Source organism: Chenopodium album, chromosome 21, assembly GCF_948465745.1.
Source record: "Chenopodium album chromosome 21, dcCheAlbu1.1, whole genome shotgun sequence".
NCBI classification, from domain to species: domain Eukaryota; kingdom Viridiplantae; phylum Streptophyta; class Magnoliopsida; order Caryophyllales; family Amaranthaceae; genus Chenopodium; species Chenopodium album.
The window spans coordinates 10717082-10744709 of NC_137854.1; the positions used below are offsets into that span (position 1 = coordinate 10717082).

The 27628-nt window shown below is 33.7% G+C and overlaps 2 protein-coding genes across 2 annotated transcripts; both read left to right on the forward strand.

Annotated features, from left to right (window-relative positions):
* The first annotated feature begins 2031 nt into the window (after positions 1–2031).
* On the forward strand, positions 2032–7506 carry LOC145601902 (uncharacterized). Its single transcript, XM_081657988.1, has 6 exons — positions 2032–2482; positions 2693–2778; positions 3903–4023; positions 4551–5569; positions 6256–6656; positions 7026–7506. The coding sequence occupies exons 3-6, from the start codon at positions 4014–4016 to the stop codon at positions 7132–7134; spliced, it is 1539 nt and encodes a 512-aa protein (XP_081514114.1). The 5' UTR covers positions 2032–2482; positions 2693–2778; positions 3903–4013; the 3' UTR covers positions 7135–7506.
* An 8144-nt stretch (positions 7507–15650) lies between these two features.
* Positions 15651–26350, forward strand: LOC145602386 (uncharacterized). Its single transcript, XM_081658580.1, has 12 exons — positions 15651–16076; positions 17911–18074; positions 19664–19886; positions 19960–20098; positions 20186–20392; positions 20771–20905; positions 22155–22283; positions 22693–23108; positions 23539–23755; positions 25102–25295; positions 25476–25801; positions 25890–26350. Exons 1-11 carry the CDS (start codon positions 15709–15711, stop codon positions 25678–25680), a joined length of 2397 nt encoding a protein of 798 aa, XP_081514706.1. The 5' UTR covers positions 15651–15708; the 3' UTR covers positions 25681–25801; positions 25890–26350.
* Positions 26351–27628: the final 1278 nt, after the last annotated feature.

A 27628-nucleotide genomic window follows, 5' to 3' on the forward strand; every position in this document is an offset into this window, starting at 1 on the left:
TGACATTGGGAATGGTTTCATTTTTTTAATAGCGGTAAAACGAAGAAACTGGACGAGGAAGGAGGATAAGAGAAATTCAAAGACCCCTTAGTGGGATTCGATCCCCATGACCTTTAAATCTCGAGGTCAAATCTTTTCATACAATGTAGATAGTTAATACATATATACATTTAACAAAATTTCACGTGCAATATTATTTTCATATAAAGAAAAATGCTATACATAACTCTTACAGCTTACGTGTAAGGAGTTATAAAAATAAAATCGCTGCATGTAGTAAGACCTTATTCTTTTGAGCTTCCGGACAGAATAGAGCAGAATTTTCAACACCGCATGACAAAGCAGAGCACATCAGAGCAAAGTAGCTCGAAAGAACAAGGCCTGTGTGCAATTCATGCGAGCGCAAGTGCAAGAAATATGGCGCAATAAAAAAAGAGACGCAATAAAAGAAGAAAGGCAACGCAACTAGAAAATAAAAAAAAAAAAAATAAAATAAAAAAAAAAGGTGGTGACTGGTGAGTGGTCCAGCAACATAGTATTAGCAACAGTAGTAAGTATTCCACCTGTATACTCGGCCAAACGAACGTGACCCTTCAACTCATCAACCTCTCTTAAACATAAACCCACCAACATTAACATACCATTTTCTTCCGTTGACTTTTCTACTTTATTATCACTTCTCTCTCCTTTTTTAGAATTAAACTACATTAATTAATTAATTATTCTAACTACTCAAGCGCCAAGATAATGACCACTCTAATTACTGACAATTGTCATTACTCATTACGTCTTTACTCCATCGATATCTAAGATTCAATGGTAGAAAATTTTAGCTACGGACCGAGTATGAATTCTCACAAATTTATTAGAATCACTCTAATCTGATACTTGTATAATAATTTTAATTTCGTTTTGATGTATACTTTTTTTTTTAAAAACGGAGTAGTATAAAATTATATAGTTTAAATTTTAATTGTATGAAAATGAAGATATAAGTATTTTTTTTAAATATTTGTCTTAGAAACCGATTAAAGACAAATGAAACAATCTATTTTCATCGGAAAAAACAATTATTCCTATTATTGTTATAATATGATTTATTTCAAAATCTGTAAAAATTCTTGTAAGGATACCCTATTTGTAATTAAAAGGACTAAGGGTCTGTTAAGTTCAGTTAGTTCAGTTCTGTTCAGCTCCTAATTTCCTTCTCTCATAAAATATTCATTTCAGCTCCTATCAGTTCAGTTTAGTTCAGCTCCAATCAATTTAGTTCAGTTCGGCTCAGTAAACGTGAACAGACCCTAAACCTAGCTACCACACTTAGGGCATGTTCACATTTACTGAATTGAGCTGAACTGAACTGATTGGAGCTAAACTGAACTGAATTGAGCTGAAATGAATATTTTATGTGAGAAGAAAATTAGAAGCTGAACTGAACTAAACTAAACTAAACTGAACTGATTGGAGCAGAACTGAACTGAACTGAACTAAATTAAGTAAATATGAACAGGCCCTTAGTTTGACTAATCCAAATCAAGCTAAAGTATGTACTCGCTCATTGGATACAATTCATCTAAGACTTTTTTCTTTGTAAGATAATTATCTGAAGTCTCGTCATAGAAAGAAGATGAGTACGTATTATGTATTGTGATAACAAACATCCCTCTTAAAAATAAGCTGATTTAACTTATGACCTTTCATCTAACAAATTAAAAGTCAAAACGCTAGCCAACGACTCTATCCTCCGATCTCAAATCACAACATGATTAGAGCTGATAATTAATTAATTAAATTAAACATGGTAGTAAATCTAAGAAGCAGGGTGCATGCACAAACACCCTCTCCTCACAGCCTCCCATATAATACGGCATCATTACCCGCTTATAAAACAGAAATAATAAGAACGCTTTGGGATTGATGACCAATTTCTTCTCCTGCTCTCTTTCTCTCTCCTCTGCCGCCCCCCTTTTAATTTAACCTCAACCTAAAAATTATAATTTAAAAAAAAAAAATTAAAAAAAAAAACACTTTTTAATCAAAATTAATTAAAATTCTTTCTGGGTATTTTTTTTCAACACAATACCACTAATTTTTATTAAAAAAAAATGTCAAACTTTGGAAAGAAGTAAGTACAGGACAAAAAGAGAGTACTAGAAATTTAATTAAATTAAAGGGTGAAGCTGGTGAGAGAGAGAAGGTATTTATTGCAGCTTAACTATCAATATTTATGAGCCTCTTCCCCTTTTTTATTTATTTATAAAATTTACATAAATTTATAATTAATATTTTCTGCTCAAAATTCTTGTTTTTTTCACTATTGTTCATTCCTTTCATGATCCACCAACAGAGGAGAGAGAAAATTCTAGAGAGAGAAAGCTGCTAGAGAGAAGAAGCAGTTGGCCTAGTTTCAGGGATTTAGGGGATTTTGGGGATTTTGATGATGAATTATTAATTTGTTACTGATCAACAACACTTCTATAAGGTAAACTAATTTTCTCTCAAAAAAATTCTCTTATTTTTTGTTTTAAAGTTGTCAACTTTTTTTTGTTTCTGAACATTTTTGTCAACATTTGATTGATTTTCAAGGGTTTTTCATTTGTGGGTTTTAAATTTTTTTTTGTTTGGATGTTGTGTTGTCTGTTTTGAAACTGAGATTCTGGGTTTTTTGGATTTTGGAATTTTTGTTCATCAGAGCCCACATAGAAGCAGCAACATCAGCAACAACACCAACAACAAAAAACACAAAGGGTTCTGTTTTTTGTTGGTGTTTCTTGTCAGGTAAAATTTTTCTGTACTTTGTATTTTTGTGCTTATTTTTTGGGCTAATTTTGATTTTATGTGCTCTAAATCATGGGTTTTACATTCTAATTAATGGGTATTTTTTTAATTTTTTAGTGGGATATTATTCCAAATTCAGAATCAGATCTCTTTTATAATTTCTTGAGTATAATTCTGGGTTTTATTTTATTCTGTTTATTATTTTGTTATTTAACTAATTAGTATATTTTGGGGATTTCAAAAATTCCTTAAAAAAATGGGTGTAATTTGGATCTAATCAAAATAATCTGACAAAAATTGGTAGTGGGAATGTGATTGTGGATGGAAAGCAGACTGTCTGACTTTGTAAAGTTTCAATCTTTCTTTTTCAATACTGTTGTAAACCAAAAAAATAGGGTCCTTTTGAAAGTTTTCAAGGTCTCAACTTTTTGTCCTTTTCTTCTTTGAACTGTACTTTTGATTATTGGGCCTTAGTTAAAAGGACATTGTCTATTATGTCTACCTTTGTACCCTGATTACCGTTAAAATACTGTAAAAATGGTAATCAGGGTTAAAAATACCATGTAATACTCGTCGAGCTTTATTATCGCTACGATCATAATTTACGAGGGTTGATTTCATGGGTCGATTTTTCTGTAAGTGTCTTTTTTATGACAGTGTTACCAGATTTGGATTACTCAAGTTTGGTGCATAATTGTGTACAAATGTGGTTGATGGGATGAAGACATTGCTTCTAACTTTGGTAGTTTGACAGTTTATTTCTTCATGACTATACTTTTTTCAATGATTAGGTGAATGATGCAACTTAATATTATGCCTAAATATGACTATTTATATACTTATAGCATTTCTGGCTACATGAAGTAATCACATAAAACTAGTTGCTTGTTTGTGTTTCCAATTGATGTTGGTTATTTATGGGTGCTGATTCATCTCAGAGTAATACTTTTTAAAGTATGTCTGTAACTTCTTTTATTGGCCTAACACTGGAACTTCCACTACTTGATTTTGTGTCCTACAACTTAAAGCCGTTGAATACGTGTTCAGTCATGTATTTGTGTTAGTGATTGGAAGACGGCGTGCTATGATTTCTATATGAGCTAATGTTTCTATTTTGTTATCAGGTTGCTGAGGAATGTTTTAATTTGCATTTGTTGGAGCTGATTGTGGTATCACGAGGGTCTAATTCTTCACGATTCTAAGACGTCTTGTTGAAGATCCAAACCTATGTCAGAATGAAGCTAGGTAACTTACTAATTCTATTTCTTCTGATGCTTCTTGTAATTTCTGGTTCAATCTTTCACTTTTTGTTCTGTATGCTACTTTATTTGGATAGTAAAATTCTTGGTGTCGCATGAATTTTTTGGGGACATCTTACTGAATGTTATGTGGATCGCGTGGTCATATACATATGTTATTGGTACTAAAGTTTGATGGCTAAATTTTATGCTTTTGTAACATTATCTGAAGATCTTGAATGTTTGATCTTTGTGTTGATTTAAGTACCACCTTTGTCTGGTGAATAATAGTCGCATACTTTGTGTTATCATTTTAGGGTCTCCGGAAAAAATGTAACTTTTCTAAGATAGTGATTGTTTGTGATAAGCTTTCCTAATGTACCCGTACTAGCATTAGAATATTCCAACAATGTAACTTATCTATAAATAAGTTGTCATAACTATAATTAGGGGTACTGTGACAGTTATTCCTTCCGCCTTTTATTCTAGTATACAGCTCTTATACTGTATTGACAAATACTGAATTGATGGCAGAAAATGACCTTGTTATTGGTGTTCAAACTTCCCCGAGGAAATCATATAACCCTTTTGATTCTGATGATGAAGACACCAATGTTAAAGATAACATTAATGGGTATGATATAAAAAGCTTTGAGTCAACTCCAGACTCGTTAACATTTCACTTGGACAGTAGTGATCTATCATGGGAAGAAGCTATAATTGGGCATTCTCGGCTTTTAAGTAATCCAACTTCTCCTGATGCAAGCAATGAGGAAGTTCTTTATAGGAAAGATTCTGATCTATTTACTGATAAAACAGTTACTGAATGTGAGCTACCAGAGTTGTTTTCCTACAAAGATAATGGTTTTCACCCAGTCAAAGACATTGGAATAGACGAGGGAGTGCCTACTCATGACAAGGTTTGGATTAAAAGTCTAGAAGATCATGACAGTAAACATATGTCTACTGTCCTAGCTTCTAATGACAATGTTGATGGTGATGTGCTGTTTACTAATGATGTCGAAAAGCGCTCTTTTGCTGAGGACATGACTGAAGAGTTAGTGAAGGAGAGTGGAGTTGTCCATGAAGCCTTAGAGAAGCCATACCCTGCTGATAAGTGTGGGACTGATGATATGCTTATGGCAGACGAGTTTGAACATAACTCTAGCAAGAAACAGGACGCGTCTAAAACTATTTTGCACACAGAAGAACTGGTTAAGAGTGATGATGTAGTTGATGGTAAAAAAGACCCTGAAGTAGGTGAGAAAGATACAGTAGATTGTCAAAAGGTGATGACAGATAATGAAGTTCCTAAGGATGAGCATTGCAAAGACAGTGTACCACTAGAGCATGTAGAGCCTTCGGTCATTCATGAAGTAGAAGCCACTATGGAGTCCAATGGGGCACAGCATGCAGAAAAATCTTCCGCACAGCCTTCAATCGTGCATGATGCAGAAGCCACTACGGAGTCCAATGAGGCACAACATGCAGAAATATCTCCTGCACAGCCTTCAGTCATGCATGAAGTAGATTCTAATATGGAGTCCAATGAGGTTGGTTATATACTACTCTTTATTTCAACTTGATATGAATTTGTGTTAATTATTACTCTCTTGAAAGCAACAAACATAACAAAATTGCTAATCCAGATTTACACTAACGATTAAGCTTCTTGATCAACCTAGACACCTCTAAATAAGAAATCAGCTGATAATTATGCCTTTCACTCTGAAGATACATTGCAACTTGCAACATTACTGATATTTTCATTGTGTGCATAATGTTATTTCATCTCTAGATTATTTGAGATTTTTATTATGTTCCCTTCTTTTTATACAAGACGTGCACTTCTTTGACTGCTAATGTTAATGTCTCTTCAAGCCTGTTGGTATAAAACTTATAATCATGTACCAACACCTTCATCTTTACAAGTACTTTGACAATTTATTTTCTTACACGAATTATTTTATTATTAACTTGTATTACGAGTAATCAACAGTTAAAGTTCAACCTTGAGTATTGTAAGTGTCTTATTAAAGGAAATGGATGGAGTGGGAACTAGGGAGTTTGTGTTTGCTAAATTGGCTTGATTTGTTTCATGACTTTTAAGGAGCCATCTAGATAAACCTCATTGGACATTGAAAATCACTAGTATTACTGTGATGTTGTAAGATCTTAATTAGTTTTCATCTGTTGCTAATGCTGAATCATAATGATATTTTTTTTTGTACTATGTCAGAGTCAAAGTGAAGAAGCATCTTCAGTTCTACTTGGGGAGCACCCTGAATTACAAGAACCAGCTGACAAAGTTAACAACAATGCATTATCATACAACAGCAAGGTGGAGTCTGGAAGTATTATATTGGATTTCAATGCTGCTGCTGCTACTTCATCAGAGACGGCAGAGAAGGAGATTTCACAGAAAAGCGAGGCAATTGAAAAACCTCCTGCAGCTCAAAGTATGTCTAGGGATGATGTTGGATCTATTCCTGGTAGGAGGGTTCATGGGGAGACAAGCTTTTCAGCCGCAATGCCACCTCCTTCCTCTATAACTTACACGGGGCCTGTTGCACACTCTGGCAACATTTCTCTCCGATCTGAAAGTAGTGCTGGAAGCACTCGTTCCTTTGCCTTTCCTGTGTAAGTTATCTTCTTGCTAAAAACTTGCCTTTTCTACTGTTTTATCTCTTTCAATAATTACCCAAATTCAAAATAAAGGTTTTGATGTAGACTAGGAAAAAGTGACCCGGCCAGGTGGAGCTTGAACGAGGCCAACAATTTACATGCCTAAAGTTAGCTAGACTGTATTGGAATGGACCTGATTAAACACACCAATTAATGAAATTACTTGATCACTTTTATGATAAATGAATTTAACACTAGAAAAGTAGAAAACACCCATAATACATGAGTGATTGTGTGAGATATGCTAATGAAGAACCATCTCTAACATCCTGTCCAATGAAAATTTTAATCTTACAATGTAGTAACGAGTGATTGTTGTTATAGGTTGCAAGCAGAATGGAATACTAGTCCAGTAAGGATGGCAAAGGCTGATCAGAGAAACTTGCGTAAGCAAAAAGGATGGGCTCATTCGTTCATGTGTTGTAAATTCTGAGTCATCTTTGTTCTTCTTAGTTTATAGAGTATACACATAGGTACTTCAACCGAGAAAATGAAAAACGTTACCGGTTAATCAGTATAGGTAATACATTATGGGTTTGGTTTCTTATTATCTTTAGTATGGTGGGTCTTGTGCAGTAGTTTTGATGATGGTAATTACTTTTTTAAGTTTTAGCCTTTGTTATCAAAGGTTTTGCAGAGTTGAGATGTAAAAAAAAAAAAAAAAAAAGGGATATCTTAACATATTTTGATGTTAAGATTTCACCCTTTGATGCTTCATTTCTGCACACTGATTTTATTTATAGGAATCATGAGGAGGTATATTACTGGCTTATGCTTTATTCAATGGGCTAAATTTAAATTTTTCCATGGGCTTTGGCCCAGTCCAACTGTTTTTTTTACCCTAAATATGGTATTTACTATTTGGGAAACATTTACATTACAATCTCTAATGAAGTTTTGTTGACATGAAAGGGCGAGTCAATTTAAATTTGTATTGAGTGTACTCCTTTCATTCCTAAAATGTTGTTTGCACTTTACAAGTACTATTTTAAAATCTGAATGGTCTGCCTACATCTATACTTATGTATTAAAAAGCATTCCTAAAACAGAATATATTCCAAGTGTCACCTTTTTCAAAATTCGACATGTCAGCAATACAAGTTTTAAGTTAAAAGTCTTACCATCTTAGCAATTTATTAATTGTGTTTTTTTATCCAACAAAATTATAGCTAAATTAGATAAGTTAATTTATGTCTTATTATACTATTTGTTTCTATTATGTAAAGAATGAGTTTGACAACTATAAAATGTTTATAGCAAGACTTAAACTCGAAACCAACAAGTCTTACTATCTAAGTCAATTTGATTAGCAAATTAAACAAGTACAAACTAGCAACCCGGGGCGTCGCTCGGACCACACACTAATTAAAAATTAAAATATACATTTGACTGCTTGAATTGAAGTAAACACAAAGTACTCCCTCCGTTTTTAAATACTTGCTCCATTTCTCCATGCGCAGAGTTTTAGGAGAAATTGGAGTAAGTAATAAAATATGGAGATAGTGGGGTTGGTGGAAGAATAAAAATTGTAGAAAGCAAAAGTGGTGGAGAGAATTAGAGGAGAGAGAATATAAGTTGGGTCCATTAGGTGAGAGAAATAAATAAATATTGTAAAAGCTTTCCAAATAAGGAAATGGAGCAAGTAATTAAAAACGGCCGCAAATGAAAAGTGGAGCAAGTATTTAAAAACGGAGGGAGTACTAGTTAAGGCCCATCACATTATACATATCCGAAATTTCTAATTAAAGGCCGCCCATCAAAACTAGAGCTGTAGCCCAAATTGCATAAGTAGCTGAACACTTAAACTTCAGGTGTAAGGAACTTAGGATTTAGGGACATCTGCAGTATACTCTGTAGAATTTTGCACATTAGAAAAAGACTACTACTCTTTGATGGAAATTGGAATCTATTATGATGAAACATCAAAGATAATCTTATACAAAATATATCCTAAATCTAAGATCAGAATATTCTCTATCAATGGATTTTCTTATATTTGTGCTTATAACATATTATTACCATGAGTTATAGGTTCATTATATTTCCAATTCTGCTACTGCACGTCCTCACTTATTCCGTGGCTAAGCTATAGTCTAATACACCTTTGCCGACCCTGACAAATGATGGTGACTAACTCTAAAACTCCCGAACATGAAACTTCTTTATCCAAAATCTTATGAATAAGGAGTACTATAAAGAAACAAACACATTTGGCTAATAATTTTCCCTCCAACCTTTTGCTTACATACACAACACTTTCGACACTCATTATTTGACTAAAAGAATCGTTGATCATTATTCATCGTCTTGTATCAACCATTGCATAAGTCACACTATCATCGTTTATTCATTCGTCTTTCAAGATAATTCGACTTTTTCTTTGGCTATCCATCTTGCGGATCCATATTAATTAGAAATTTTTTATTGATGAAATAAAGCTTTGATATTAAGATATCATAGATTATTATTGTGTGATTATCTTTGATGTTATTCTCTGTAATCACAAATGTGTATCTTAATGATTTCATGTATATCTTAGTGATTCTATTAGCCATTTAGCCTTTGATACTCTTAGTAATACTATAATCCCATCATTCTCATAACATTATCTGAGAGTGAGGGATAACTCAAGTGGTTAGAGCTTTCCTCCCGATTCCAATAGAACACGAAGTATATAAATAAGAAAAAGCTTTATTTTCTCACCATCTTGCAGCCTCTCCAATTTTATTCATAATAATATATATATCATCGTGTTACTTGTAAAACTATACTGTTAGTAGTTATCCAAGGCAGAAGTCATCTTTTACAGGAAGAAATCTCTCACATCTTGACAAATACCCTTATACCCTACTTCTCAGAATTACACTATATTTGTTTATATATAGAGGTATCTAACATTCCATTACAAGTAGAAATAGGAAATTAATTTTATAATCCTGGACTAGCTAATTACTATATCCTCTTCATCATCTCATAAAGTTGTAAATACTTTGAAAATGTAAACGTACAAATGAACCATGCATAAAATTAAATTATCACTTTCTTAATCCTATTTACTAAAACTTGTACATAAAAGTACTTATGCATTATACCTAGTAGCATATGGTTCTCACTTAATAAATTCCAAAATTTGAGGTGAAGTTAGTGCTCCAATTATGTACAAGTATATCTATTAGTAACTCTACTATGTATATATACAGATAATAATAATTATTGTTTATTTTGTTAAAGAACACTGTCTTGGAATCTGAAAATTAGTATTCACCACTACTTTGTTAAACACTGATATACATATGTAATTAACATTAAAATTTTGACATACTCAAAATACTAAGATCTACTTTGATGCAACCGTAGTTGAACATAATACACTATACACCCTTATATAACAAATATTTTGCACTTGTTTGGGACTTATATATAACCACAAAAGACCTTAATGTAGTCAAGATTAAATCGAGGTCTCGATCAGGTTTCTCAAGACACGGTACCCTTCCCGTATATTAACCAATTACTTAAACAAATATTAATCCGTACTTAGTACATGTAAAGCATATTTGAACAAGCTAAGAACGAAGGGAAAACAACCGCCCCACGAAAGCAAATGCAAAGGGCTCTAAACACAAAACAAGACAAAGGGCACGCAAGACAAAACCAACCCAAATGGTTTGATGATAACTTCTAAAAAGGAATGAATTGAATACAACTTTGAGTTATATTGAAACTTACATTTGTTTTGGAACTCTCTCCATTTTGTGTTTTGTGTTTGTCTCTCTTGTGTTTGGCTTGTCCCCTTGCAATACCTAACCAACTTCTCCTACATTCCCTATTTCATGGATTTTTGTATTCTTTGTATATATATACACCATACACCCCCTTAATATGTATTCTCATTTCCTAAACAAAACATAAACAACTATCTAAGCTAGCTAAAATGAATAAGAAGCTTGTTCTTAATATAATTATCTTTTTGTGCCTTTTCTACTCACTTTTGCTCAAACCTTGTACTTCTTTCCAACTTGATGGTGTTCATCCTTCTTTCACTTCACTTCCTAGGAAGCTCAACGCCGTTGACAAGGTACATACAAAGATTATTGCATATATATACTCAGTGTGTACGTACGTCTATTTAATTGTCACTTACATATATACAACGGTGTATGCCTATGTTACTTCGTTAGTCATTGTGGCTATCTATACATCAATATAACTCTACTACGTACCTAGAATGAAATTAATTTGTCACAAGTATCTTAGGACGAATATCAAATTATCAATACATTTGATAATGCGGAGTATTTATTTGAGCATTTTGAATAATATACAATTTGCTGATATATGTACATCAATAATATAATCTATCCATCAATATTAATAACTCGGTATTTGATAGTTTTTCTTTGACATTTTTTTCTTCTTGGTGTAAAATTTCCAATGGAATATTTATGTGATTATTTCTTTGCGTTAATTTTTGCCATGTGTATGACCTTTGTTTCATTTTCAATTAGCAGGTTATTACTAAGACTAATAAACAAGTCGAGTCTCATATGAAGGCAAAGAAAAAAATTCTAGGTACGTAAGAATTTATTTATTTATTTATTATTTTTTTTTTTTTTTTCCCTTTAATACATTGAAATTATTGTTGCAAAACTTTAACTTAATTGTTTAAAATTTTCTGGTCAAGTAGTCTGAAATGTAATGTCATATAGTATATTGTAAAAGAATTAAGGTAATGTAGCAAAATTTATACGAGTTAACGAGTATATTCATATAATATATACAAGTATATTTCTTTGTTAATTATCATTAGTACTTTAATTTGTATTATATTTTACCTAGAGAGTGAAAATGAGCAATGAAGAAAATTATATTAAAACTCAATTTGTTATATGAATGCATATCATGCGTTTTCTTGAACTAATGAAAGTGATGATTAATAAGATTGAGTAGCATATAAATGGACTACGTACTCAATATAAACTACAAATCTACAATGGCACATGGATCTTTTAAAAAATGTGGAAGAGGCTTAGCTAAGCTAGCTTATCATGTTTATGTACCAAAACATATCCAATGAGATCGTTATATATTATACTACGTACATATATATAAACTACAACTGATGGTGTTATTTTTGAATCGTTTCAATTTCTTTTATTGGTAATCAAACTTTGTAAAAGCGCTGACATCTTAGGGGTTGTGAGAGAGTTGTATATAAATCTTCCGCATGCTGATAGCCAAGTTGAAAAGGCAATTAAATAGGTCATCTGAGGTGGTTATATTTCCACCTTGTTCGTACTTAACTAATTAAGTACTAGCCTTCAAAAAAAAAAAAAAAAAACTAATTAAGTACTATGTAGCCATTTTTTCTCCTACAAAAAGACATCACATCTGTTTCAAAATCTCCCAAAAGGGTGGTAGTTACCCCTGCTTTTCTGGCTATTCATGCAATGCATCAAATATTCAATACTTAGCTTGTATAAAAATTAATTTGACTTTTAATATAGTGCTTGATAAAACTTGATTTTATTAGGCCAACCTATATCATATTATTAACAAAAACTTTTTTGTCGAGTTAATGGAAGTTTTCACTTATTTAGCTACAATAAAATAAAATAAAAGAATTTTGATGTACTATATATTTTACATTCAAAAAGTGGCACAAGGCTTTACGCAAATGTGTTTATGCGCATGCAAATAAATATATCGGTTTTTGAACGTTAAATTATTTTTTTTTTCTCTAAGTCTCTAACAACATGTACTTTAATTTTGTGTCCACTTAAACTTGTATTCAAACGTTATATAATGGGTATAGACGACTTTTTTCCTTTATTATATAGTATGGCAACTAGAAATTATTACTCGTATATGGAGTAGTACTTAGCAATGATGTACGGTTTTTTTGTAGTTAGAAGCATATACTATCATGTAACTATTAAGTTATCTGATGATATATTAAATATGTCATTTTCCTAACTTTCAGGTGAGTTGCAAAAGAAAGATGTAAATATGATGCAAATAACAGGAGATAAATGGAGAGAATGGGAACAAGTTCATGACCCAACAGAGTTATTCACCATGGATTATCGGCGAGTCCGAAGAAGACGACCCATTCACAATAAATCCCTTCATCCATAAAACATGGCTAATTTTTCGTTTGCATAATTTAGGGGAATTAACAAAAAAAAAAAAAAAAAAAAAACTTAGACCAATATTTTTTTAATTAATATTAGGTCACAATTTTGGTAGAAGGAAAACTATTGTAATTAGCAAAATAGGGGAGCTTGTCTTCGTAAAGCTTAGGTTAGAGCCGGCATTTTGGAAGATTAACTATATATATGTTTACTATGTAATTCTATGTCGTTTAACTTTTAAGTACTAATAATATTTTATTTAATTTATTTAATTAGATGGTCTTAATCCTAACTTTATCATACGAATTAGTACTTTTAGTTTGTATTATCTTACTCATCTACTCAATGTATTATGTGCATGTCAAAGTGGTCATAGTCTTGGAATAAATAAAAATCTGAAACTTTTAAGTTAAATTTGCTTCCAATTAACGATATTGCAACTTAGGGCCTGTTCACATTTACTGAACTGAGCTGAGCTAAATTAAACTGAACTGAACTGATTGGAGCTGAACTGAACTGAATTAAGTAAATATGAACAGACTCTTAATCTATCACGTCTTTGTTAATAATTTAGCAGCTGTACGCTTGATCAAGGGAACTGGTTTCCGCACCACTTGGTTTGATAGTTGCACAACCCAAGTACCAATTGAGATTTGAGAGGAGTTAATTAATTTTATTGAAAGATACTTATATTTAGTCTTGAAACTTAGTTGGAAAAAATTAGGGGAAAAAGAATAGCATTAAAAAAGGTAAAAGCTAACGAACGCCTTAAAGGATAAAGGTGTTGGATAAGATATTAATATTAACTAAAAGTATAAATATTAAGTTAAATTAACATTAATTACACCGACAAACGCGTGATTTTGACATGCATTTTTAAATTAATACTACTTCAAAAAGTATTTTTAAATGCTCATGGGGACGTTCATTAGCAAGATCCTACTAAAAAAAAGTTCAGTTGAGAAAATATTTCATAAGAATTTGGCATGTGTTCATCAATAATGTCAACATTGTTAGATTTGACAAAGTGTGGAGAATGGTTCAAGGCATAATGACTGGTGTTAAGCAATGGTGGGTGGCAAAGGGCTGACTTCGAATGAGATGATTTTGAGGTGATTCAAGTTGGAGGTGATAACTTGTTTCAATAGCTTTTCAACGACTGTTCATAAGCTCGTTTTGGAGAAAAAAACGAAAAAGTTATGATCGTTTTACGAAGTGCTGCCAAAGCATGCTAAATCTGCGCGTCCACGCAATATATAAGTGTGCGTTCGCGCAAAAAGGGCCGAAAATGCATATTTTGATGGGAGTCAAGAGACTTTGCCCGTCCGCGCAAAGAGCTGTTGTATATATGTAGCCCGATTTCTACCACGCGTCATATCATTAACTATTGATGTTTCATTTATGCTCGGGTATATATGCTCATAGCCGTCATGTATTAAGATAGAGAGGGGAAAAATGTAGAGAGATTGAGAGCCTCAATGTAATTTCCAAAACACTTAGGGTTTGAGTGTTTGAGAGGGTGAGTTTGGGTGGGAGCTTTCATAGTCTTTGAAAGCTTGTAATCTACATTGTAATTCCTTTAAGTGTTACTCCATAGTTGATTGGTGGGTTTTTCTCCTGGTTTTTGGGTTTCCCACGGTAAATTCTCCTTGTCTTGTTTTGTTTTTTCCGTTCTTCGTTATTGTTAATTGCTTTGATCACAAATTAACAAGCACATTCGTCAATCTTTTAAACATTACCTGTTTCAGTAGTAGTTACAAAGTACTAAAATAAATGTCTTTGATTTTAGTATTTTACCATATATTGTACCATATACTATAAAAAAAAGTGTAAAATTACCATAAATCGAGTCGTGCAAACCTATATGTGTAGGGATCGGAAGGGGGTCACTATGACACCCATTATGTATGTCACACACAAGACAATCAACCCAAATCCAATCCAATGAAACCAAATTCTCGCACAACCAAAGTAACACAACTAAGACAGCAATACTGCAATAGGGCAGTAGCAAATTCACAATAATACCAACAATAATTGGAAGAAACAACAATCATCAATACACAAAGATTATACGTGGAAAACCCCTTCGATGTGAAGGATAAAAACCACGGGATCGTTTAAGGAGTCCACCCTAGCTTCTCTTATTAATAATTGAGGGTAACATAAACCCAAATCAGTCTACACAAGGTTTAACAGCCCAACAACAACAACAAACAATAAGAGATCGAAATTAGAGAACAAAAGAGTAGAATTCACTCTAAAAGACAATAGTTGTGTTCGAAGACAATTATCACCAAACTAGAGCTCAAAATGACGATCCAACCGTCAAAAGTGAAGCCCTTGATGTCAGGAGTAAATTGTCAAAATTTGAGCACGATCCAACGGTGAAAACTCCGACAACAGTCAGCTTATTAGAATCTGTCCAGAAAACTCCAAAGTTGGATGCTCTTGTTCAAACCCTCACTTTCCCTCTGCTTTTGTGCGTATGATATGCTCAGTTCATTAGCTGCTTGCTTAGGCACTTGCTACCACAAGATTTCCCCTCTAAACCTTCCAAGAGAAGCTACAATAGTTATACTAAATATGGATAAAAAAATAAGACTGAACAAGTCCATAAAAATAGCCCATAATACATGAGTCCAAAAGCAATATATAGATATTACAAAGGAATTACAAATTGAACTGAAACCACAACAATATGTCATATAGGCTTCGTGCTCAAGTTAGCCATGCCTAAAGACCCTAGAAAGAAGAGTCCTATCAAACTTTCACAGTCGCATACTCGCACCAATAGGAGTTATAGCAGCAGAGCTCAGCTAGCAATGACATAAACCCCAAAACTAAAATCTGCTTAAACCTTCAACCTTGAAATGTCACTCTCTCTCCTATTCAAACCCAAATTCATCCCAATCTCTCTCCGCTTCCTTCCCGCCATTTCAATCACCTTCTTCTCCACTCTCTGTAATCGCAAACCCCATTTTAATTACCCTTCAATTGATCCAACAATTCCAAAGAAACTCCCATTCAAAGTCACTGTTCATGGCCGCTCTTGGGACGATCCTTACCATTGGATGTCCAACATCAACGACCCAGATTTCGTCAATTTTCTCTCTCAAGAGAACTCTTATGCTGAAGCTTTCATGGCTGACACTCGGGTTTTACAAAGGGAGCTTTTTTCTGAGATGGGTAGTCGGATTCCCGCCAAAATGTCTACTCCCCCTGAACGTTGGGGCCCTTGGTTCGTTGTTTTCTCGATTACCCTTTTCTATTTTCTTGTTTTTGAAGATTCCCTTTTGGTTAATTTGTATTTGGTGATCGTTTTGATGATTTGGTATTGATTTGTGTTCATAAGCTTTGTTTGTTTGTTTCTATGTGGTTTGATTATGGTTTGGTATAATGGGTACTGTACTCTCTGCATTTTGTTGATTATGGGTTCGTGTTGAAGAATAAACCTCTCTAAGTGTCACCACATGTAAGTGTCCCACATTGGTTGAAGAAGAGAGAATTAAACACTTTATAAGGCTAAGGGGCTACTCCTCCTATTGCCATATGATTTTGGGATGGAACCTCCTTAGACTTGTGAAGTGAACTCTCTCTCTTGGTTTGCGGGTTCGGCCCAGGCCCGCATTTAATAGTTCGGCATTCGTTTCGGGTATAATTGCAGGTCGATTTAGGAGGGAAGTGGGATAACTTGATACAAGTGATTGCATATGTAGTTATGAGTAGCTTTGTTAGAGGCAACTTGTTCAATGCGGCAACATTGTGCATTTAACCATATGATCAAGTTCTAATGATTGAGTATGTCATCTTCGAATGTTTGATTGAAAGTTTTCTTCCCTTGTATTTCGAGCCCGTCTACTTTCAAATTGGAGACTTACGGTGTGTTTGGATAAAGAAATGGAAAAGAAGAGACGGGGAGGGGAGGGAAGAAAGATGAGTTTTCCTTCCAAATCTCTCCATTGTTGGAGAGATCAAATTCTTACAATTTAATCCCTCCATTTCTCTCCCCTCCAATTCCCTTCCTTCCTCATTTGTTATCCAAATGAAAGATAATCTATCCCTCCATTTCCCTTCTCTTCCTTTCCCTCCATGTCCTTCAATCCAAACAAAGTGTTAGTCTTGGTATGAGAAATGATAAAGCTATAGCTTAGATTGGGCAGCGATACCATAGGTAATGGCAATGGATAGTTCTTCGTGATGCTAATAGACTTAGTGGTTTTACATTTATGTAACTTTGTAAGCGGAATTTTGGGCAGCTTGCTCAATCCCAAGCATGGAAGCATTTTTCCTCTTTCCTGTACCCTGTCTCAACTGTGTGGAAATTGGTTGTATAATTTGTACCAGTATTATAATTCTCTGTTTTCCGGTTCAATTTAATGGCTATTTTATATAGGAAAAATTTTCGATCCAATACCTTCCATTTATCACTTATTAACAGAATTTTAACTCTCTAAATATTTCAAGTTACCAACTTCTTTAAATTCTAGTGATTAATATAGACATTCTAGTGAATGGAGTCTAATAGCGAAAAAATAAGGGTCAAACTAGGTTATTTACGATTGACAATGTAATATAAGGTAGCAAATATTAACAGTTCAACTTGCGATAAAGTGCTATGTAAAATGTTTTGTGTTTGTTTCGGCCCCCTAGGTGTGTTTAAATTCCCTACTTGAAACATTCTCCTGTCTGAAAGAAGCTTTCAAACTATTCCATCATGAGCTTTCTAGCACTATTGGCGCCTGAAATATTGATTTGCATCTTCTATTGCTACAATGAGCATTTTCTTGTCATGATTTGTGTGGCTTTACGAATCAGAGGTGAAATTTGTTTACTACACTGTAGCCCATTGGAGTTCATTAGTATAATTGTGATTTTTAGTTACATTTTTTCTAGGGGAAGAGGTTCTTGAGAGTGTATGAGCAATCAAAGAAGTTTTATTTTACCTCTCACCTGATAGCGTGACATCACTTGAAATTGTTGATACATTTTGCAGCTGTTAAGTATCTTTATAAAGGTCAAATGAAAATCTATTTCAATACCTTAATGTCTGATTATTGTGTTGTTATTTCCAGGCTCTACTACCAACACATTCCAGAAGGGAAAGAATACCCTATTTTGTGTAGAAGACTGGATGGAGAAGAATCTACAGGTCTAGGAAGTTTATTTAGTAGCATAAAACAAGGATTTAAAAGGGAGGAGATTTTGCTTGATTGGAATGAGATTGCGGAAAAATATGGTAAGTTGTTACGTATCTAGTTTCAAGCACAGAAACCTATTAAAAATAACCCCCCCACCCTAAATGCGCACACACACACTCACACTCACACAAATGAAAAACAAAGGTGGAATAAAATTGAACTTGAAGTACTTGTTAGCTTGGTGTCATATGAAAAGAAGAGCTGCATTGAAGATGTTTATTATTATGAAATTACAAGTCGTGATCATTTTATTATGCTAAAGGTTGAACTGTAGTTAAGTTTATTGGGTCTGATGCTTGTTGAGGTCATTGTAATTGGTGTTCAGACAGGGCTAGAGTGCTTGCTAAGTGACGGAGATAACAGTGAAAGCAAAATTTTTGAAATGAAGTAGTGATGCTAGGAAAGGCCCTTATAATTTATGTTAAGATGGGCAGAATGATACGTGACTCTATTAATAATTAGTTTTGAAGCTCATAAATGTCACCATATGAAGATGATACCTAGTTTATGGTATACTAAGGTGTTGTTTGGTTTATTAGGGAAGTGCAAATTCCCATGAAATTTCAATTTGTGAAAAATAAATTCCATCATCATGGGAATTCAACAAATTTGTTTGGTTAAGAATGGAGGAAGTAAATTCCCATGGTTGAAAATGAAATTCATGGGAATTTTGAATGCCCACAAAATATTTAGCCAACAAAACAACACCTAATTATTCATTGGTATACTTCATTGAAGCACATGTCTTTAGCGGAGTATAAACTAGTTTTCAATGGTTTACTTCCTCCATTATTTTTAAATTGCAAAGTTGGGAGTTTCACACTTGCCAATGCACATTTTAATTTATAATTACATATCGGTAACAGTTATAAAAGGTTAATATTATGATGTATAAACTATGATTAAACTATGATTGATCTAACAAGATCCCATATGACTATGTTTTTCCTAAAGTATAAATCGCAAAAGTTGGTCAAAGGAGAGTGTGTGAAATGAATAGTGTCAAATTGCAAATATTGCTTATAAACCTGACACCAGGATGTTTATGTTAGACAAAATTACATTTTCTAAACTTTTATCAAAAAATATTTCTAATATTATTGACTTCCACATTCAATAATCTGAACCAGTGACTCAGTGAGGTGCTCCTCTTGAGCATGATCTATTAAGCGCCTCATGGCTCTCTGCAGGCAATCACTTATTCGCCTCTGGCTCACTTCTGTATAAACCTTCCCAAGTGGGATATCTCATTTCCAATTGTCAAGTTTCTAGCAGAAACCTTGAAAGTTGGGTAGCTTTCTACCATGATTGAATTACAAATAAAATATTCCTAGTAGGAAGAAGTGCATGTGTTTGTTGCTTCTGCATGGCAATAGCAAAACACATTTTTCAAATTAGGACTGCTATTTATTTTTTTTTATTTTTTTTATTTTTTTTAACAATAATGTAATTTTTGCTGTATGCCATGGCTCATGTTGATTTGGCGGTTTCCTTTTTTTTTTTCCTGTTGCTGTTGTTGTTCTGTTTGTCATGTTTCCTGTGCTGGATTTTTTCTCTCATCTATGGTGTCATTAACTTTAAGTGGTTCTGTGTTGCATTAAAATACTAGTTGATTTTCATTCTTCAGGTTATGTTCATGTGGGTGCTTGTCGGGTCTCACCTGACCACAATTTTCTGGCATATACTCTTGATAAAAATGGCTCTGAGCAATTCACCCTTCAGGTCAAAGACTTGAGATCTGGTCATATCATCTCAAGTGCTAAAGCTGATGCAGTTGTTAGCCTGGCATGGGCTCAAGACGGATCTGCTCTGTTCTATACCGTCGCTGATGATAACCAGAGACCATACAGGTAAGTTCCTCCCATTCTTTTTTGAATTTGTCGAGTTCTGGATTGCTGGAATGTTTACACCCTCATTTTCCAGGGTATTTTGTACAGAATTGGGGTCAAATGAAGAAAAAATAGTATTTACAGAGAGAGATTCTAGGTTTTGTGTGGATATTACTTGTACAAAGGATGGCAAGTTTGTTACAATAAACTCTAACTCAAGGTCTTCTTCAGAGGTGTGATTGAATCCATGTATGCTCGTTTCTTTTCTGATGTTTGAATTCTATTTTGCACCCTAATTTGGAACATCTTCTGTTTTAAAGGTCTATGTCATTGATGCAGCAAATCCATTTGATAGTCTCCACAGAGTACATAAACGTGTCCATGGTGTGCAGTATTTTTTGGAACATCACCATGGTTTTTTCTATGTTCTTACAAATCATCCTTCAGCAGAGGTTGAGAAGCTACATTGTGGAAACTTTTACCTTGGTATCTGCAGAGTTGAAGATATAAATTCTGCTGATTGGCAGGTCATTCCCTAGCCTTACACTATCAAAGCTTTCTTTTTCAAAGAAAGCCTGGCTTATTTCCTTGAAATGTATATAGTCAATAGTCCTATAAAATTGCTTGTCCCACTGACCTATAACTATAAGTAACCAGGATATGAAAAATGGATGTTAGTTTGTTACTGAAATCAGAAAGGCGCAGAGGAATCTTCTATGCAACATATTGTTTATGATAGATTATTATTATTAAACAAAACCTATATTGCAAAAAAAAAAAAAAAAAAAATAAAAAAAATAAAAAATTACAATATAGGTTGCAGGATCCAAAATTTTCAGAATATATTGCCCTTTCTTTTCAGTATATATTTCCCTATATAGTGATTGATTTGCCTTTCTTTTCAGAATATTGTACTGCCCAAAAAGGGAACCAGCTTGCAGGATATGGACATTTTTGATAAGAATTTGGTCCTTTATTATGACAAGGAGGGCTCTTCTATGATTTGTTCTGTTAATCTGCCTATTGATGTCAACAGCAAGGTACTAAATATGCCAAACATGCATGCGCAACCAAATCACTTATTTGCAATTTGGGATAAATTTATAAATTAGCTTCTTGGGGCCAAAGGCATTTTCAAATATTGCATATCATGTCCTAGATTGTAAATTTGATTTTCCTTCCATTAACATTTGAATGTAATTTAGCTGAAATAGTATTGTAAATCGGTGGATTAGTAAAATCATATCCATTGACCAAATTTAAGTACTTGAAGTCCTCAACAGTTTCACATAATGTCATCATTTTCTCTCTACTATCTCGTTTGTAGTCTCTTGACTCTTTTATGGAAGACAATTTTATAGTATAATGTAATAAAGAACAAATTCTTTAACAATTTTACATTGGTCAAAAATCCTGGTAGGTGTGGTAAGAAGCTTGAGGAGAACCTTGGTTTACCTTGACCCCTCAATTGCTTCATCTTTGTTTGTACTTAGAACCATGTTCATTCAGGGTGGTAAATCATAATGGTAAGGGTGAAAGGGGGCATTAGGTTAGGCTTTGACCTTCCAGTATGGTATTGGGAGATAGGATTGAGGACTCAAGCAATACTTCTCTATGCAATTCCATGCTCTGTTTGACTAGAAATCAACAATAATATAGTTTAGAGACTAATTAATCTATAATTTATTTATAGAGATGATAGAGAATGAGCTTAGATTAATTCATTAAATTGTCAGTCAGTGAATTGGCCATTAATATTATCCCCCCTTCATATATATGTTTGTTCATTTCTAGGCTCTGATAAGGATCTCAGTCGATATTCTGACCTAGTTTTGTATATTATTTGCAAAACCTTGGCTAGAGTATTTTGTATGCTCTTTCCTTAAAGTGTGTAATTTTTAGCACTGGATCTTTTGACTAAACTCCAATACTCCATATTTTTAATATGAATTCTTTTCTTTGGTTAACATCACTTATTTCTTTTTTTATTGTGAAATTGGCATCTTATGATGCACTATAATGAATTAATGACTATACTGTTTCACACCTCTTTTTAGTTAACCTCTTGTCATGTCACTCCTCAGCACTCATTTGGGCTTAGTCGTGTTGATACACAAGGCATTTATCATGTATCACGGAGTGTATATATACAATGTATATGTTATGTGTTCATTTATGACCACACCTTTGATTCTCATATCAGAGTATACATTTCTTTCAAATTAACATTCTTATCCATATTCCATACATTAATCTTATATTAATATTTACAGTATGGGTTTTCCTCAGTGCATCGTGGAGATTGAAGATTTGAATCCTTGGACTTTCCCTGTACCCTCTGAGCTGTGCACAATGGCCCCTGGATCAAACCATGACTACATGGCCTCAGTATACCGCGTGCTTCTTTCCTCTCCTGTGGTATAGCCTCTGATTAACCTCATAAAAAGGAGGGTCTTGCATTATTGACTTGTTTAATATATTTTCTTTTTTTACGTTAGTTTGGTGTTAAAGTACATATCTTCCTTTTAAAATTTAATTGAGATCATTCCATGATGCAATTGATCTCTGCTGATTATGAGGGCTTGAAATGTCTTTGGTATGTCCATGCATATGATACTACTAGCTTTAAAATATAAATTTCTGGAAAAACATGTAGTATTCACTCTTCACTATCGAGTGCGCAATCCATATGACTACTTATGAATAAATTTGTAATGGCTTCACTTTCCAATGCTCATAAAACTAATAAAGTGGTTTGCTTCAGTGCTTCTCCATTTATTTCCAATGCAGTTTGTTTAATACATTATGCTTCTCCATTTACTTGCAGATGCCTGATTTAATAGTTGAATATGACTTATCTAGGCGTAGCTTTAATGTTGTTCACCAAGAAGAGGTGTCGTGTGCTACTGAAAGTGCACTTGCTGACTCATCAAAATTTGGTATTGATGGTGAACCACTATCAAACATTAGAAATGATAAGTGCAAGCGACAAGAGGTAGAAAAATCACAGAGCTGGAACGAACTTTCGGTGAATTATGCTTCCGAAATACATGAGGTCATTTCCCATGATGGTACCAAGATTCCTTTAACCATAGTATACTCAAAAGATATGCATCACAAGGGACAGTCTCCTGGCATCCTTGAAGCATATGGTGCATACGGTGAAGTCTTAGATAAAAGCTGGTCCTCAGATCGCCTCAGCTTACTTGACCGTGGATGGGTAGTGGCATTTGCTGATGTGAGGTTAGTTCATGTACTTGAGGTGTACTATTATACTATTATCTGAGTATGGTGTCATTCTAGTCTAAATGAGTCTTGATTGGTAGCTTCAATGATATATACTTATATTATAGTAGGGTCCCAAAATCACCATCAACCCTCTATGCTGTGATAGAAGGAGCACTGTGCTTTGGCTTCCTTCTTATTGAACCCTGAATATCCTTGTGTGTTAAAACTGTTTTACATTCGGAATGTTGGTCATGGGTGACTTTCTAATATGATCATGCTACTCTGGATTGCACATTGTTTAGTGTCTCGTATTTCGTAGATTTGGCATAAATGTCAAATTAAATTATCGCAGAAAATATTCTACGTTCTATTTGGTAGTGTTACCCCCTCCCCCCTTTTTTTTTACTGGTTTAGAACTGAAGGCTAGATATTTTTTTATGAGCAGGGGTGGAGGTGGTCCTGATCCATCCTGGCATCAATATGGAAGTGGAGTTAATAAGATAAACTCTATATACGATCTTGTCTCATGTGGTAAGTATCTAGTCAATGAGGGCTATGCTACAAAAGGTAGGCTTGCTGCCATTGCAACTAGTGCTGGGTCTCTGCTTGTGGGTGCTGCTATCAATTTTCATCCTGAGCTCTTTTTTGCTGTGATTTTAAAGGTAACTGATATCATTTCTTCGTCATTCCTGGTGAGGTTGTGTTTCCTCTGTTTTGTCAGATGTGTTTATAATTACCCAGAAGAAGCTCCTTGTGAAGTTAATAATTACAGCCAGCATGTATCTGGTTGTGGATGAACTTTTAGAGAGGTCTAGATTCACCTAGCTTTAAGCTTTAGCCAGTGCAAACTAGTGGAGCATCTTCAAATAATTTGTAATAAAAACTATAACTATGGTGAAAGTAGTAGTATGATTTTATTTTAATTAAGTAGTATTGTAGTTGCAACACAAAATGTCCCTCTTGCTGTAGTCTTGCAGTTGATGAATCAAAATACTGGCTCCTCTGATTGGGAATTAGGGGGTTTAATGGATTAAGGTAGCTGTGTTTTCCAGGGTAGAACTTTGACCATTGTATTGTCTCAACATTTGTGATAAGTTATTTTAAAAGACGAGATTATGGAATAATTTTTTGATGCAAATCTAACATAAGTAGTACAGTCTTTATGGTTATTGTCAGTGTATTTTTAGAGAAATAAAATGTCAAAGGTCTATCTCAAAAAGTGTGGGTGATTTGTACTACATCTATTTTTCTACTCACTTGCACTTTGTGTGGTCTCCAATGTAAATATTGGGCTGTTAATATCTATAACTGCATATTAGCTAAAATTATAAATAGTTGATATTATGAAAATACACATTAAAATGAATTGAACAAGATCCCACATGATTTTTTTCATGCATACAAATCACAATGTATGGTCAAACTTTTTACTTTGATCACACAAAAAATAATTGATTAGGACTAAAACAAAAGAGGTACTATTATGAATTGGAGGATCGTTTGAATTTTTTATTTACCTCATGTTGATTTGGTCCAAATAATTGTAAGAAGGATATAGGGTGAGCTAAAAGAGCTAAGACATCTGGATACATCAAAGATTCATCTTTTGGGTTCATTTGTTTTGTTTATCGCAATGGGTTATGAAGGGTCCAGAACTCCAGTGATTATGTAGGCTGATCGTGTAAGCCCTAAGGATAGAGGTAGCTCGTAGCTGTGCTCCTTTTAAAAATAGCAATGGAAGAAACAGTATGTGATTTTTGCTGTGTTAATGGCTGATGGCAACATTCTAGTTATCTTGTTTACCTATTACTTTCATATGCTTTATCTATTTCATTCATTATTTTTCTTCCCCTGTGGAAGATTGGTGTTGATCAGTCTGTTGCAATCTTTGGCTTGTTTGAATTTATTCTGCTAGATGTAGACGGACTACATTGCATCAAAGCTTTTTGACAAGCATATAAATCTAGTATTTGTTCATCCAATATTGATCAAATTATTTGCATATCAGGTTCCTTTCCTAGATGTATGCAACACATTGATGGATGACAGCTTGCCTCTAACCATATTGGATTATGATGAATTTGGAAACCCTAAAATAGAATCCCAATTCGAGAGAATTATGGAATATTCTCCTTATGACAATATAAATAAGGGACTTTGCTATCCTTCAATGCTTGTCACTGCAGCGTTCAATGACTCAAGGTAAGCTTTATTGTCTCCATTATATCGAGAATTTCTCCCTCCCAATTCATCAATCTATATCCCAGAAAATGGAAATAAAGAGGATCACAGGGTGCTTAGTAATTTTTAACATGAGCACGTGACAAAGACATGACCAGTGACTTTGGAGTACTGATTCACGTGTGATTGTGTTAATATCAGGGTTGGAGTATGGGAAGCTGCAAAATGGGTGGCTAAAGTACGAGAAGAAACATGTACAAGCTGCTCTCGTGCTGTTATCTTGAAGACAGAAATGCATGGAGGACATTTTAGCGAAGGAGGCCGCTTTGGGCAATCTGAGGAAAAGGCTTATGAATATGCATTTCTAATGAAGGTTATGGGATTGCTAGATAACTCCAAACATTAGGCTCATGTTGGGGGAATTTGTTTACAAGATGTATGCTTCCACGTTTTCAGTTGCTTCTAAAAAGTCCGGACAGTTGCCTATTGCCATGAGAACTTCTTTATGTTGTGGAGGTCGCTAACTGGTAATTATGTACTTGCATCTTTTACTATTACACTTAAATGGAAATAACTCTAAAAGCTGTGATATCATGTTTCCCTAATTTCTTGTAGCAACCTAAAGTCTGGCAGCAGTGTTTACTGAGGATGGTTGCTCTGTTAGTGTGGAAAGAAGAAATTCGCGTTGAGTATTAACTTAAAGAGCTCTATAAAATTGATCGCTATGATAGTGAGACTGCGGGAGCAAGCATGCAGATCACACTTAACAGTATATGTAACTGGTTCACAGGTATACTATTGTTTTGCTGATTCCGAGTGTAAGGAACCAAGTTTGTTTCTGGTTTACGCTTCAGCAATTTGTGCAAACTATTTGGCTTCCCAAGCGTTGTCCAAGTTCTGAATTTAAGGACTTTGAAGATCATTTTGAAGGCGTTTTGACTTTGACTCCATGGTGATAAATACCTTGTTTGTGAGAGTTGAATTTAAGCATTTGATTTTCATTTTTAGTAGGTTTTTATTAGTTGATAGTTATAGTTTTATACTTTCATTATGAAACTGTAATAAGAGTGTATATTTTATTGAATCTGATTTTCAGTCCCATGGTCGAAGTATTTTAAGAGCTTTATTATATGTTTATAGTCCTTCTAATTCCCTTTTTTTTTTTTTTTTTTTTTTTTTTTTTTAATGAAACATAGTCCCAAAGAGGAATACCATCGATAATCATCAATCAATCAATCAATCAATTACATACTACTAAAAGCGATCTAAAAGGACACTAGGCAATGTATCATTAAAAAAATTCCCGCCAAAATTACTTTCTATAAAAATCATTGTTATATAAAAATAAAGTTACATTTAGATTATATTATGACTTTTAAGTTATATAAAATCTAAAGTAAACCTCCTAAAATATCAACTTGCACATAATTACTATTACATATGTAAAGATTTTTTCTAGCATGTTTTTATTGTTTTAATATATATTTAATGTGTTTTAATACCGAATTAATCTAATTCATTTTTTTAAATAATTTTATTTTTTATTATAATTATTCAACATTCAAGCATTGCACGGGATTTAACCTAGTTTGCACTATGAAGAATTTTCTTCCACCCAAACTCTCATATTCTCATACTTACTACACTTTATTTTACTCGCTTTGTCTAGAACTACCCTAAAAATAGGGTCATTTGTGAACAATTACTTTTTTTTTTTTTATGTGTTAAGAACTACCCAGAAGTTAAGATAAGTTTAGGTAGCACTACCCATTAACGTTTTCCGTCCAAAAAAACGTTAATGGGCCCACTTTTTCAGCTTTTCCATTTAATCTGAAAATTTTACCCTACACCCTAGTGTAGGGTGTGTTCCCTACACCCCCCCTATGCTACGTCGTTTTGTAGCTGGTATTGAGTTCTCATGTGCAGCTTCTTTCCTTTTGCGATTCTTTCCTTTTTTTTTTTTTTCTTTCTTTCTTTTTTTCTATTTTTCTTTTCTTCCTCTTTTTTCCTTTTTTCTTTGTTTCTTATTATTCAAGCTATGTATATATATGATTTTAAACCCTATTTTTTCTCTCTCTTCAATTGATCAACCTCCATTTTTGATCTACATTTTTCTCTCGTTAATTCATCTTCTTCATTTGATTTTTTGAACGAACTCGTTAATTGTTACCGATCATCAATGGCGAATTCTGCATTTGGAGATTGCGTTGATTTTGATCGTGATTGCGAGCGTGTGTTTCCTTCTGGAGTTCGTTTGGTTGATTCGTTTGTGCAACAATGTGAGTAATTGTGATCATAATTTTGCAATTTTTAATTATCTCTAATTTGTTCTGTTATAATGCTCTGTTAATTTG

Coding starts and splice junctions, on each gene's coding strand:
- LOC145601902 (XM_081657988.1), top strand. Junction 5,570..6,255: donor CTAATATGGAGTCCAATGAG/GTTGGTTATATA, acceptor GTACTATGTCAG/AGTCAAAGTGAAGAAGCATC. Junction 6,657..7,025: donor CGTTCCTTTGCCTTTCCTGT/GTAAGTTATCTT, acceptor TTGTTGTTATAG/GTTGCAAGCAGAATGGAATA.
- LOC145602386 (XM_081658580.1), top strand. CDS start 15,709: ATGTCACTCTCTCTCCTATTCAAACCCAAATTCATCCCAATCTCTCTC. Junction 18,075..19,663: donor TGAGATTGCGGAAAAATATG/GTAAGTTGTTAC, acceptor TTCATTCTTCAG/GTTATGTTCATGTGGGTGCT. Junction 23,109..23,538: donor GTGGCATTTGCTGATGTGAG/GTTAGTTCATGT, acceptor TTTTATGAGCAG/GGGTGGAGGTGGTCCTGATC.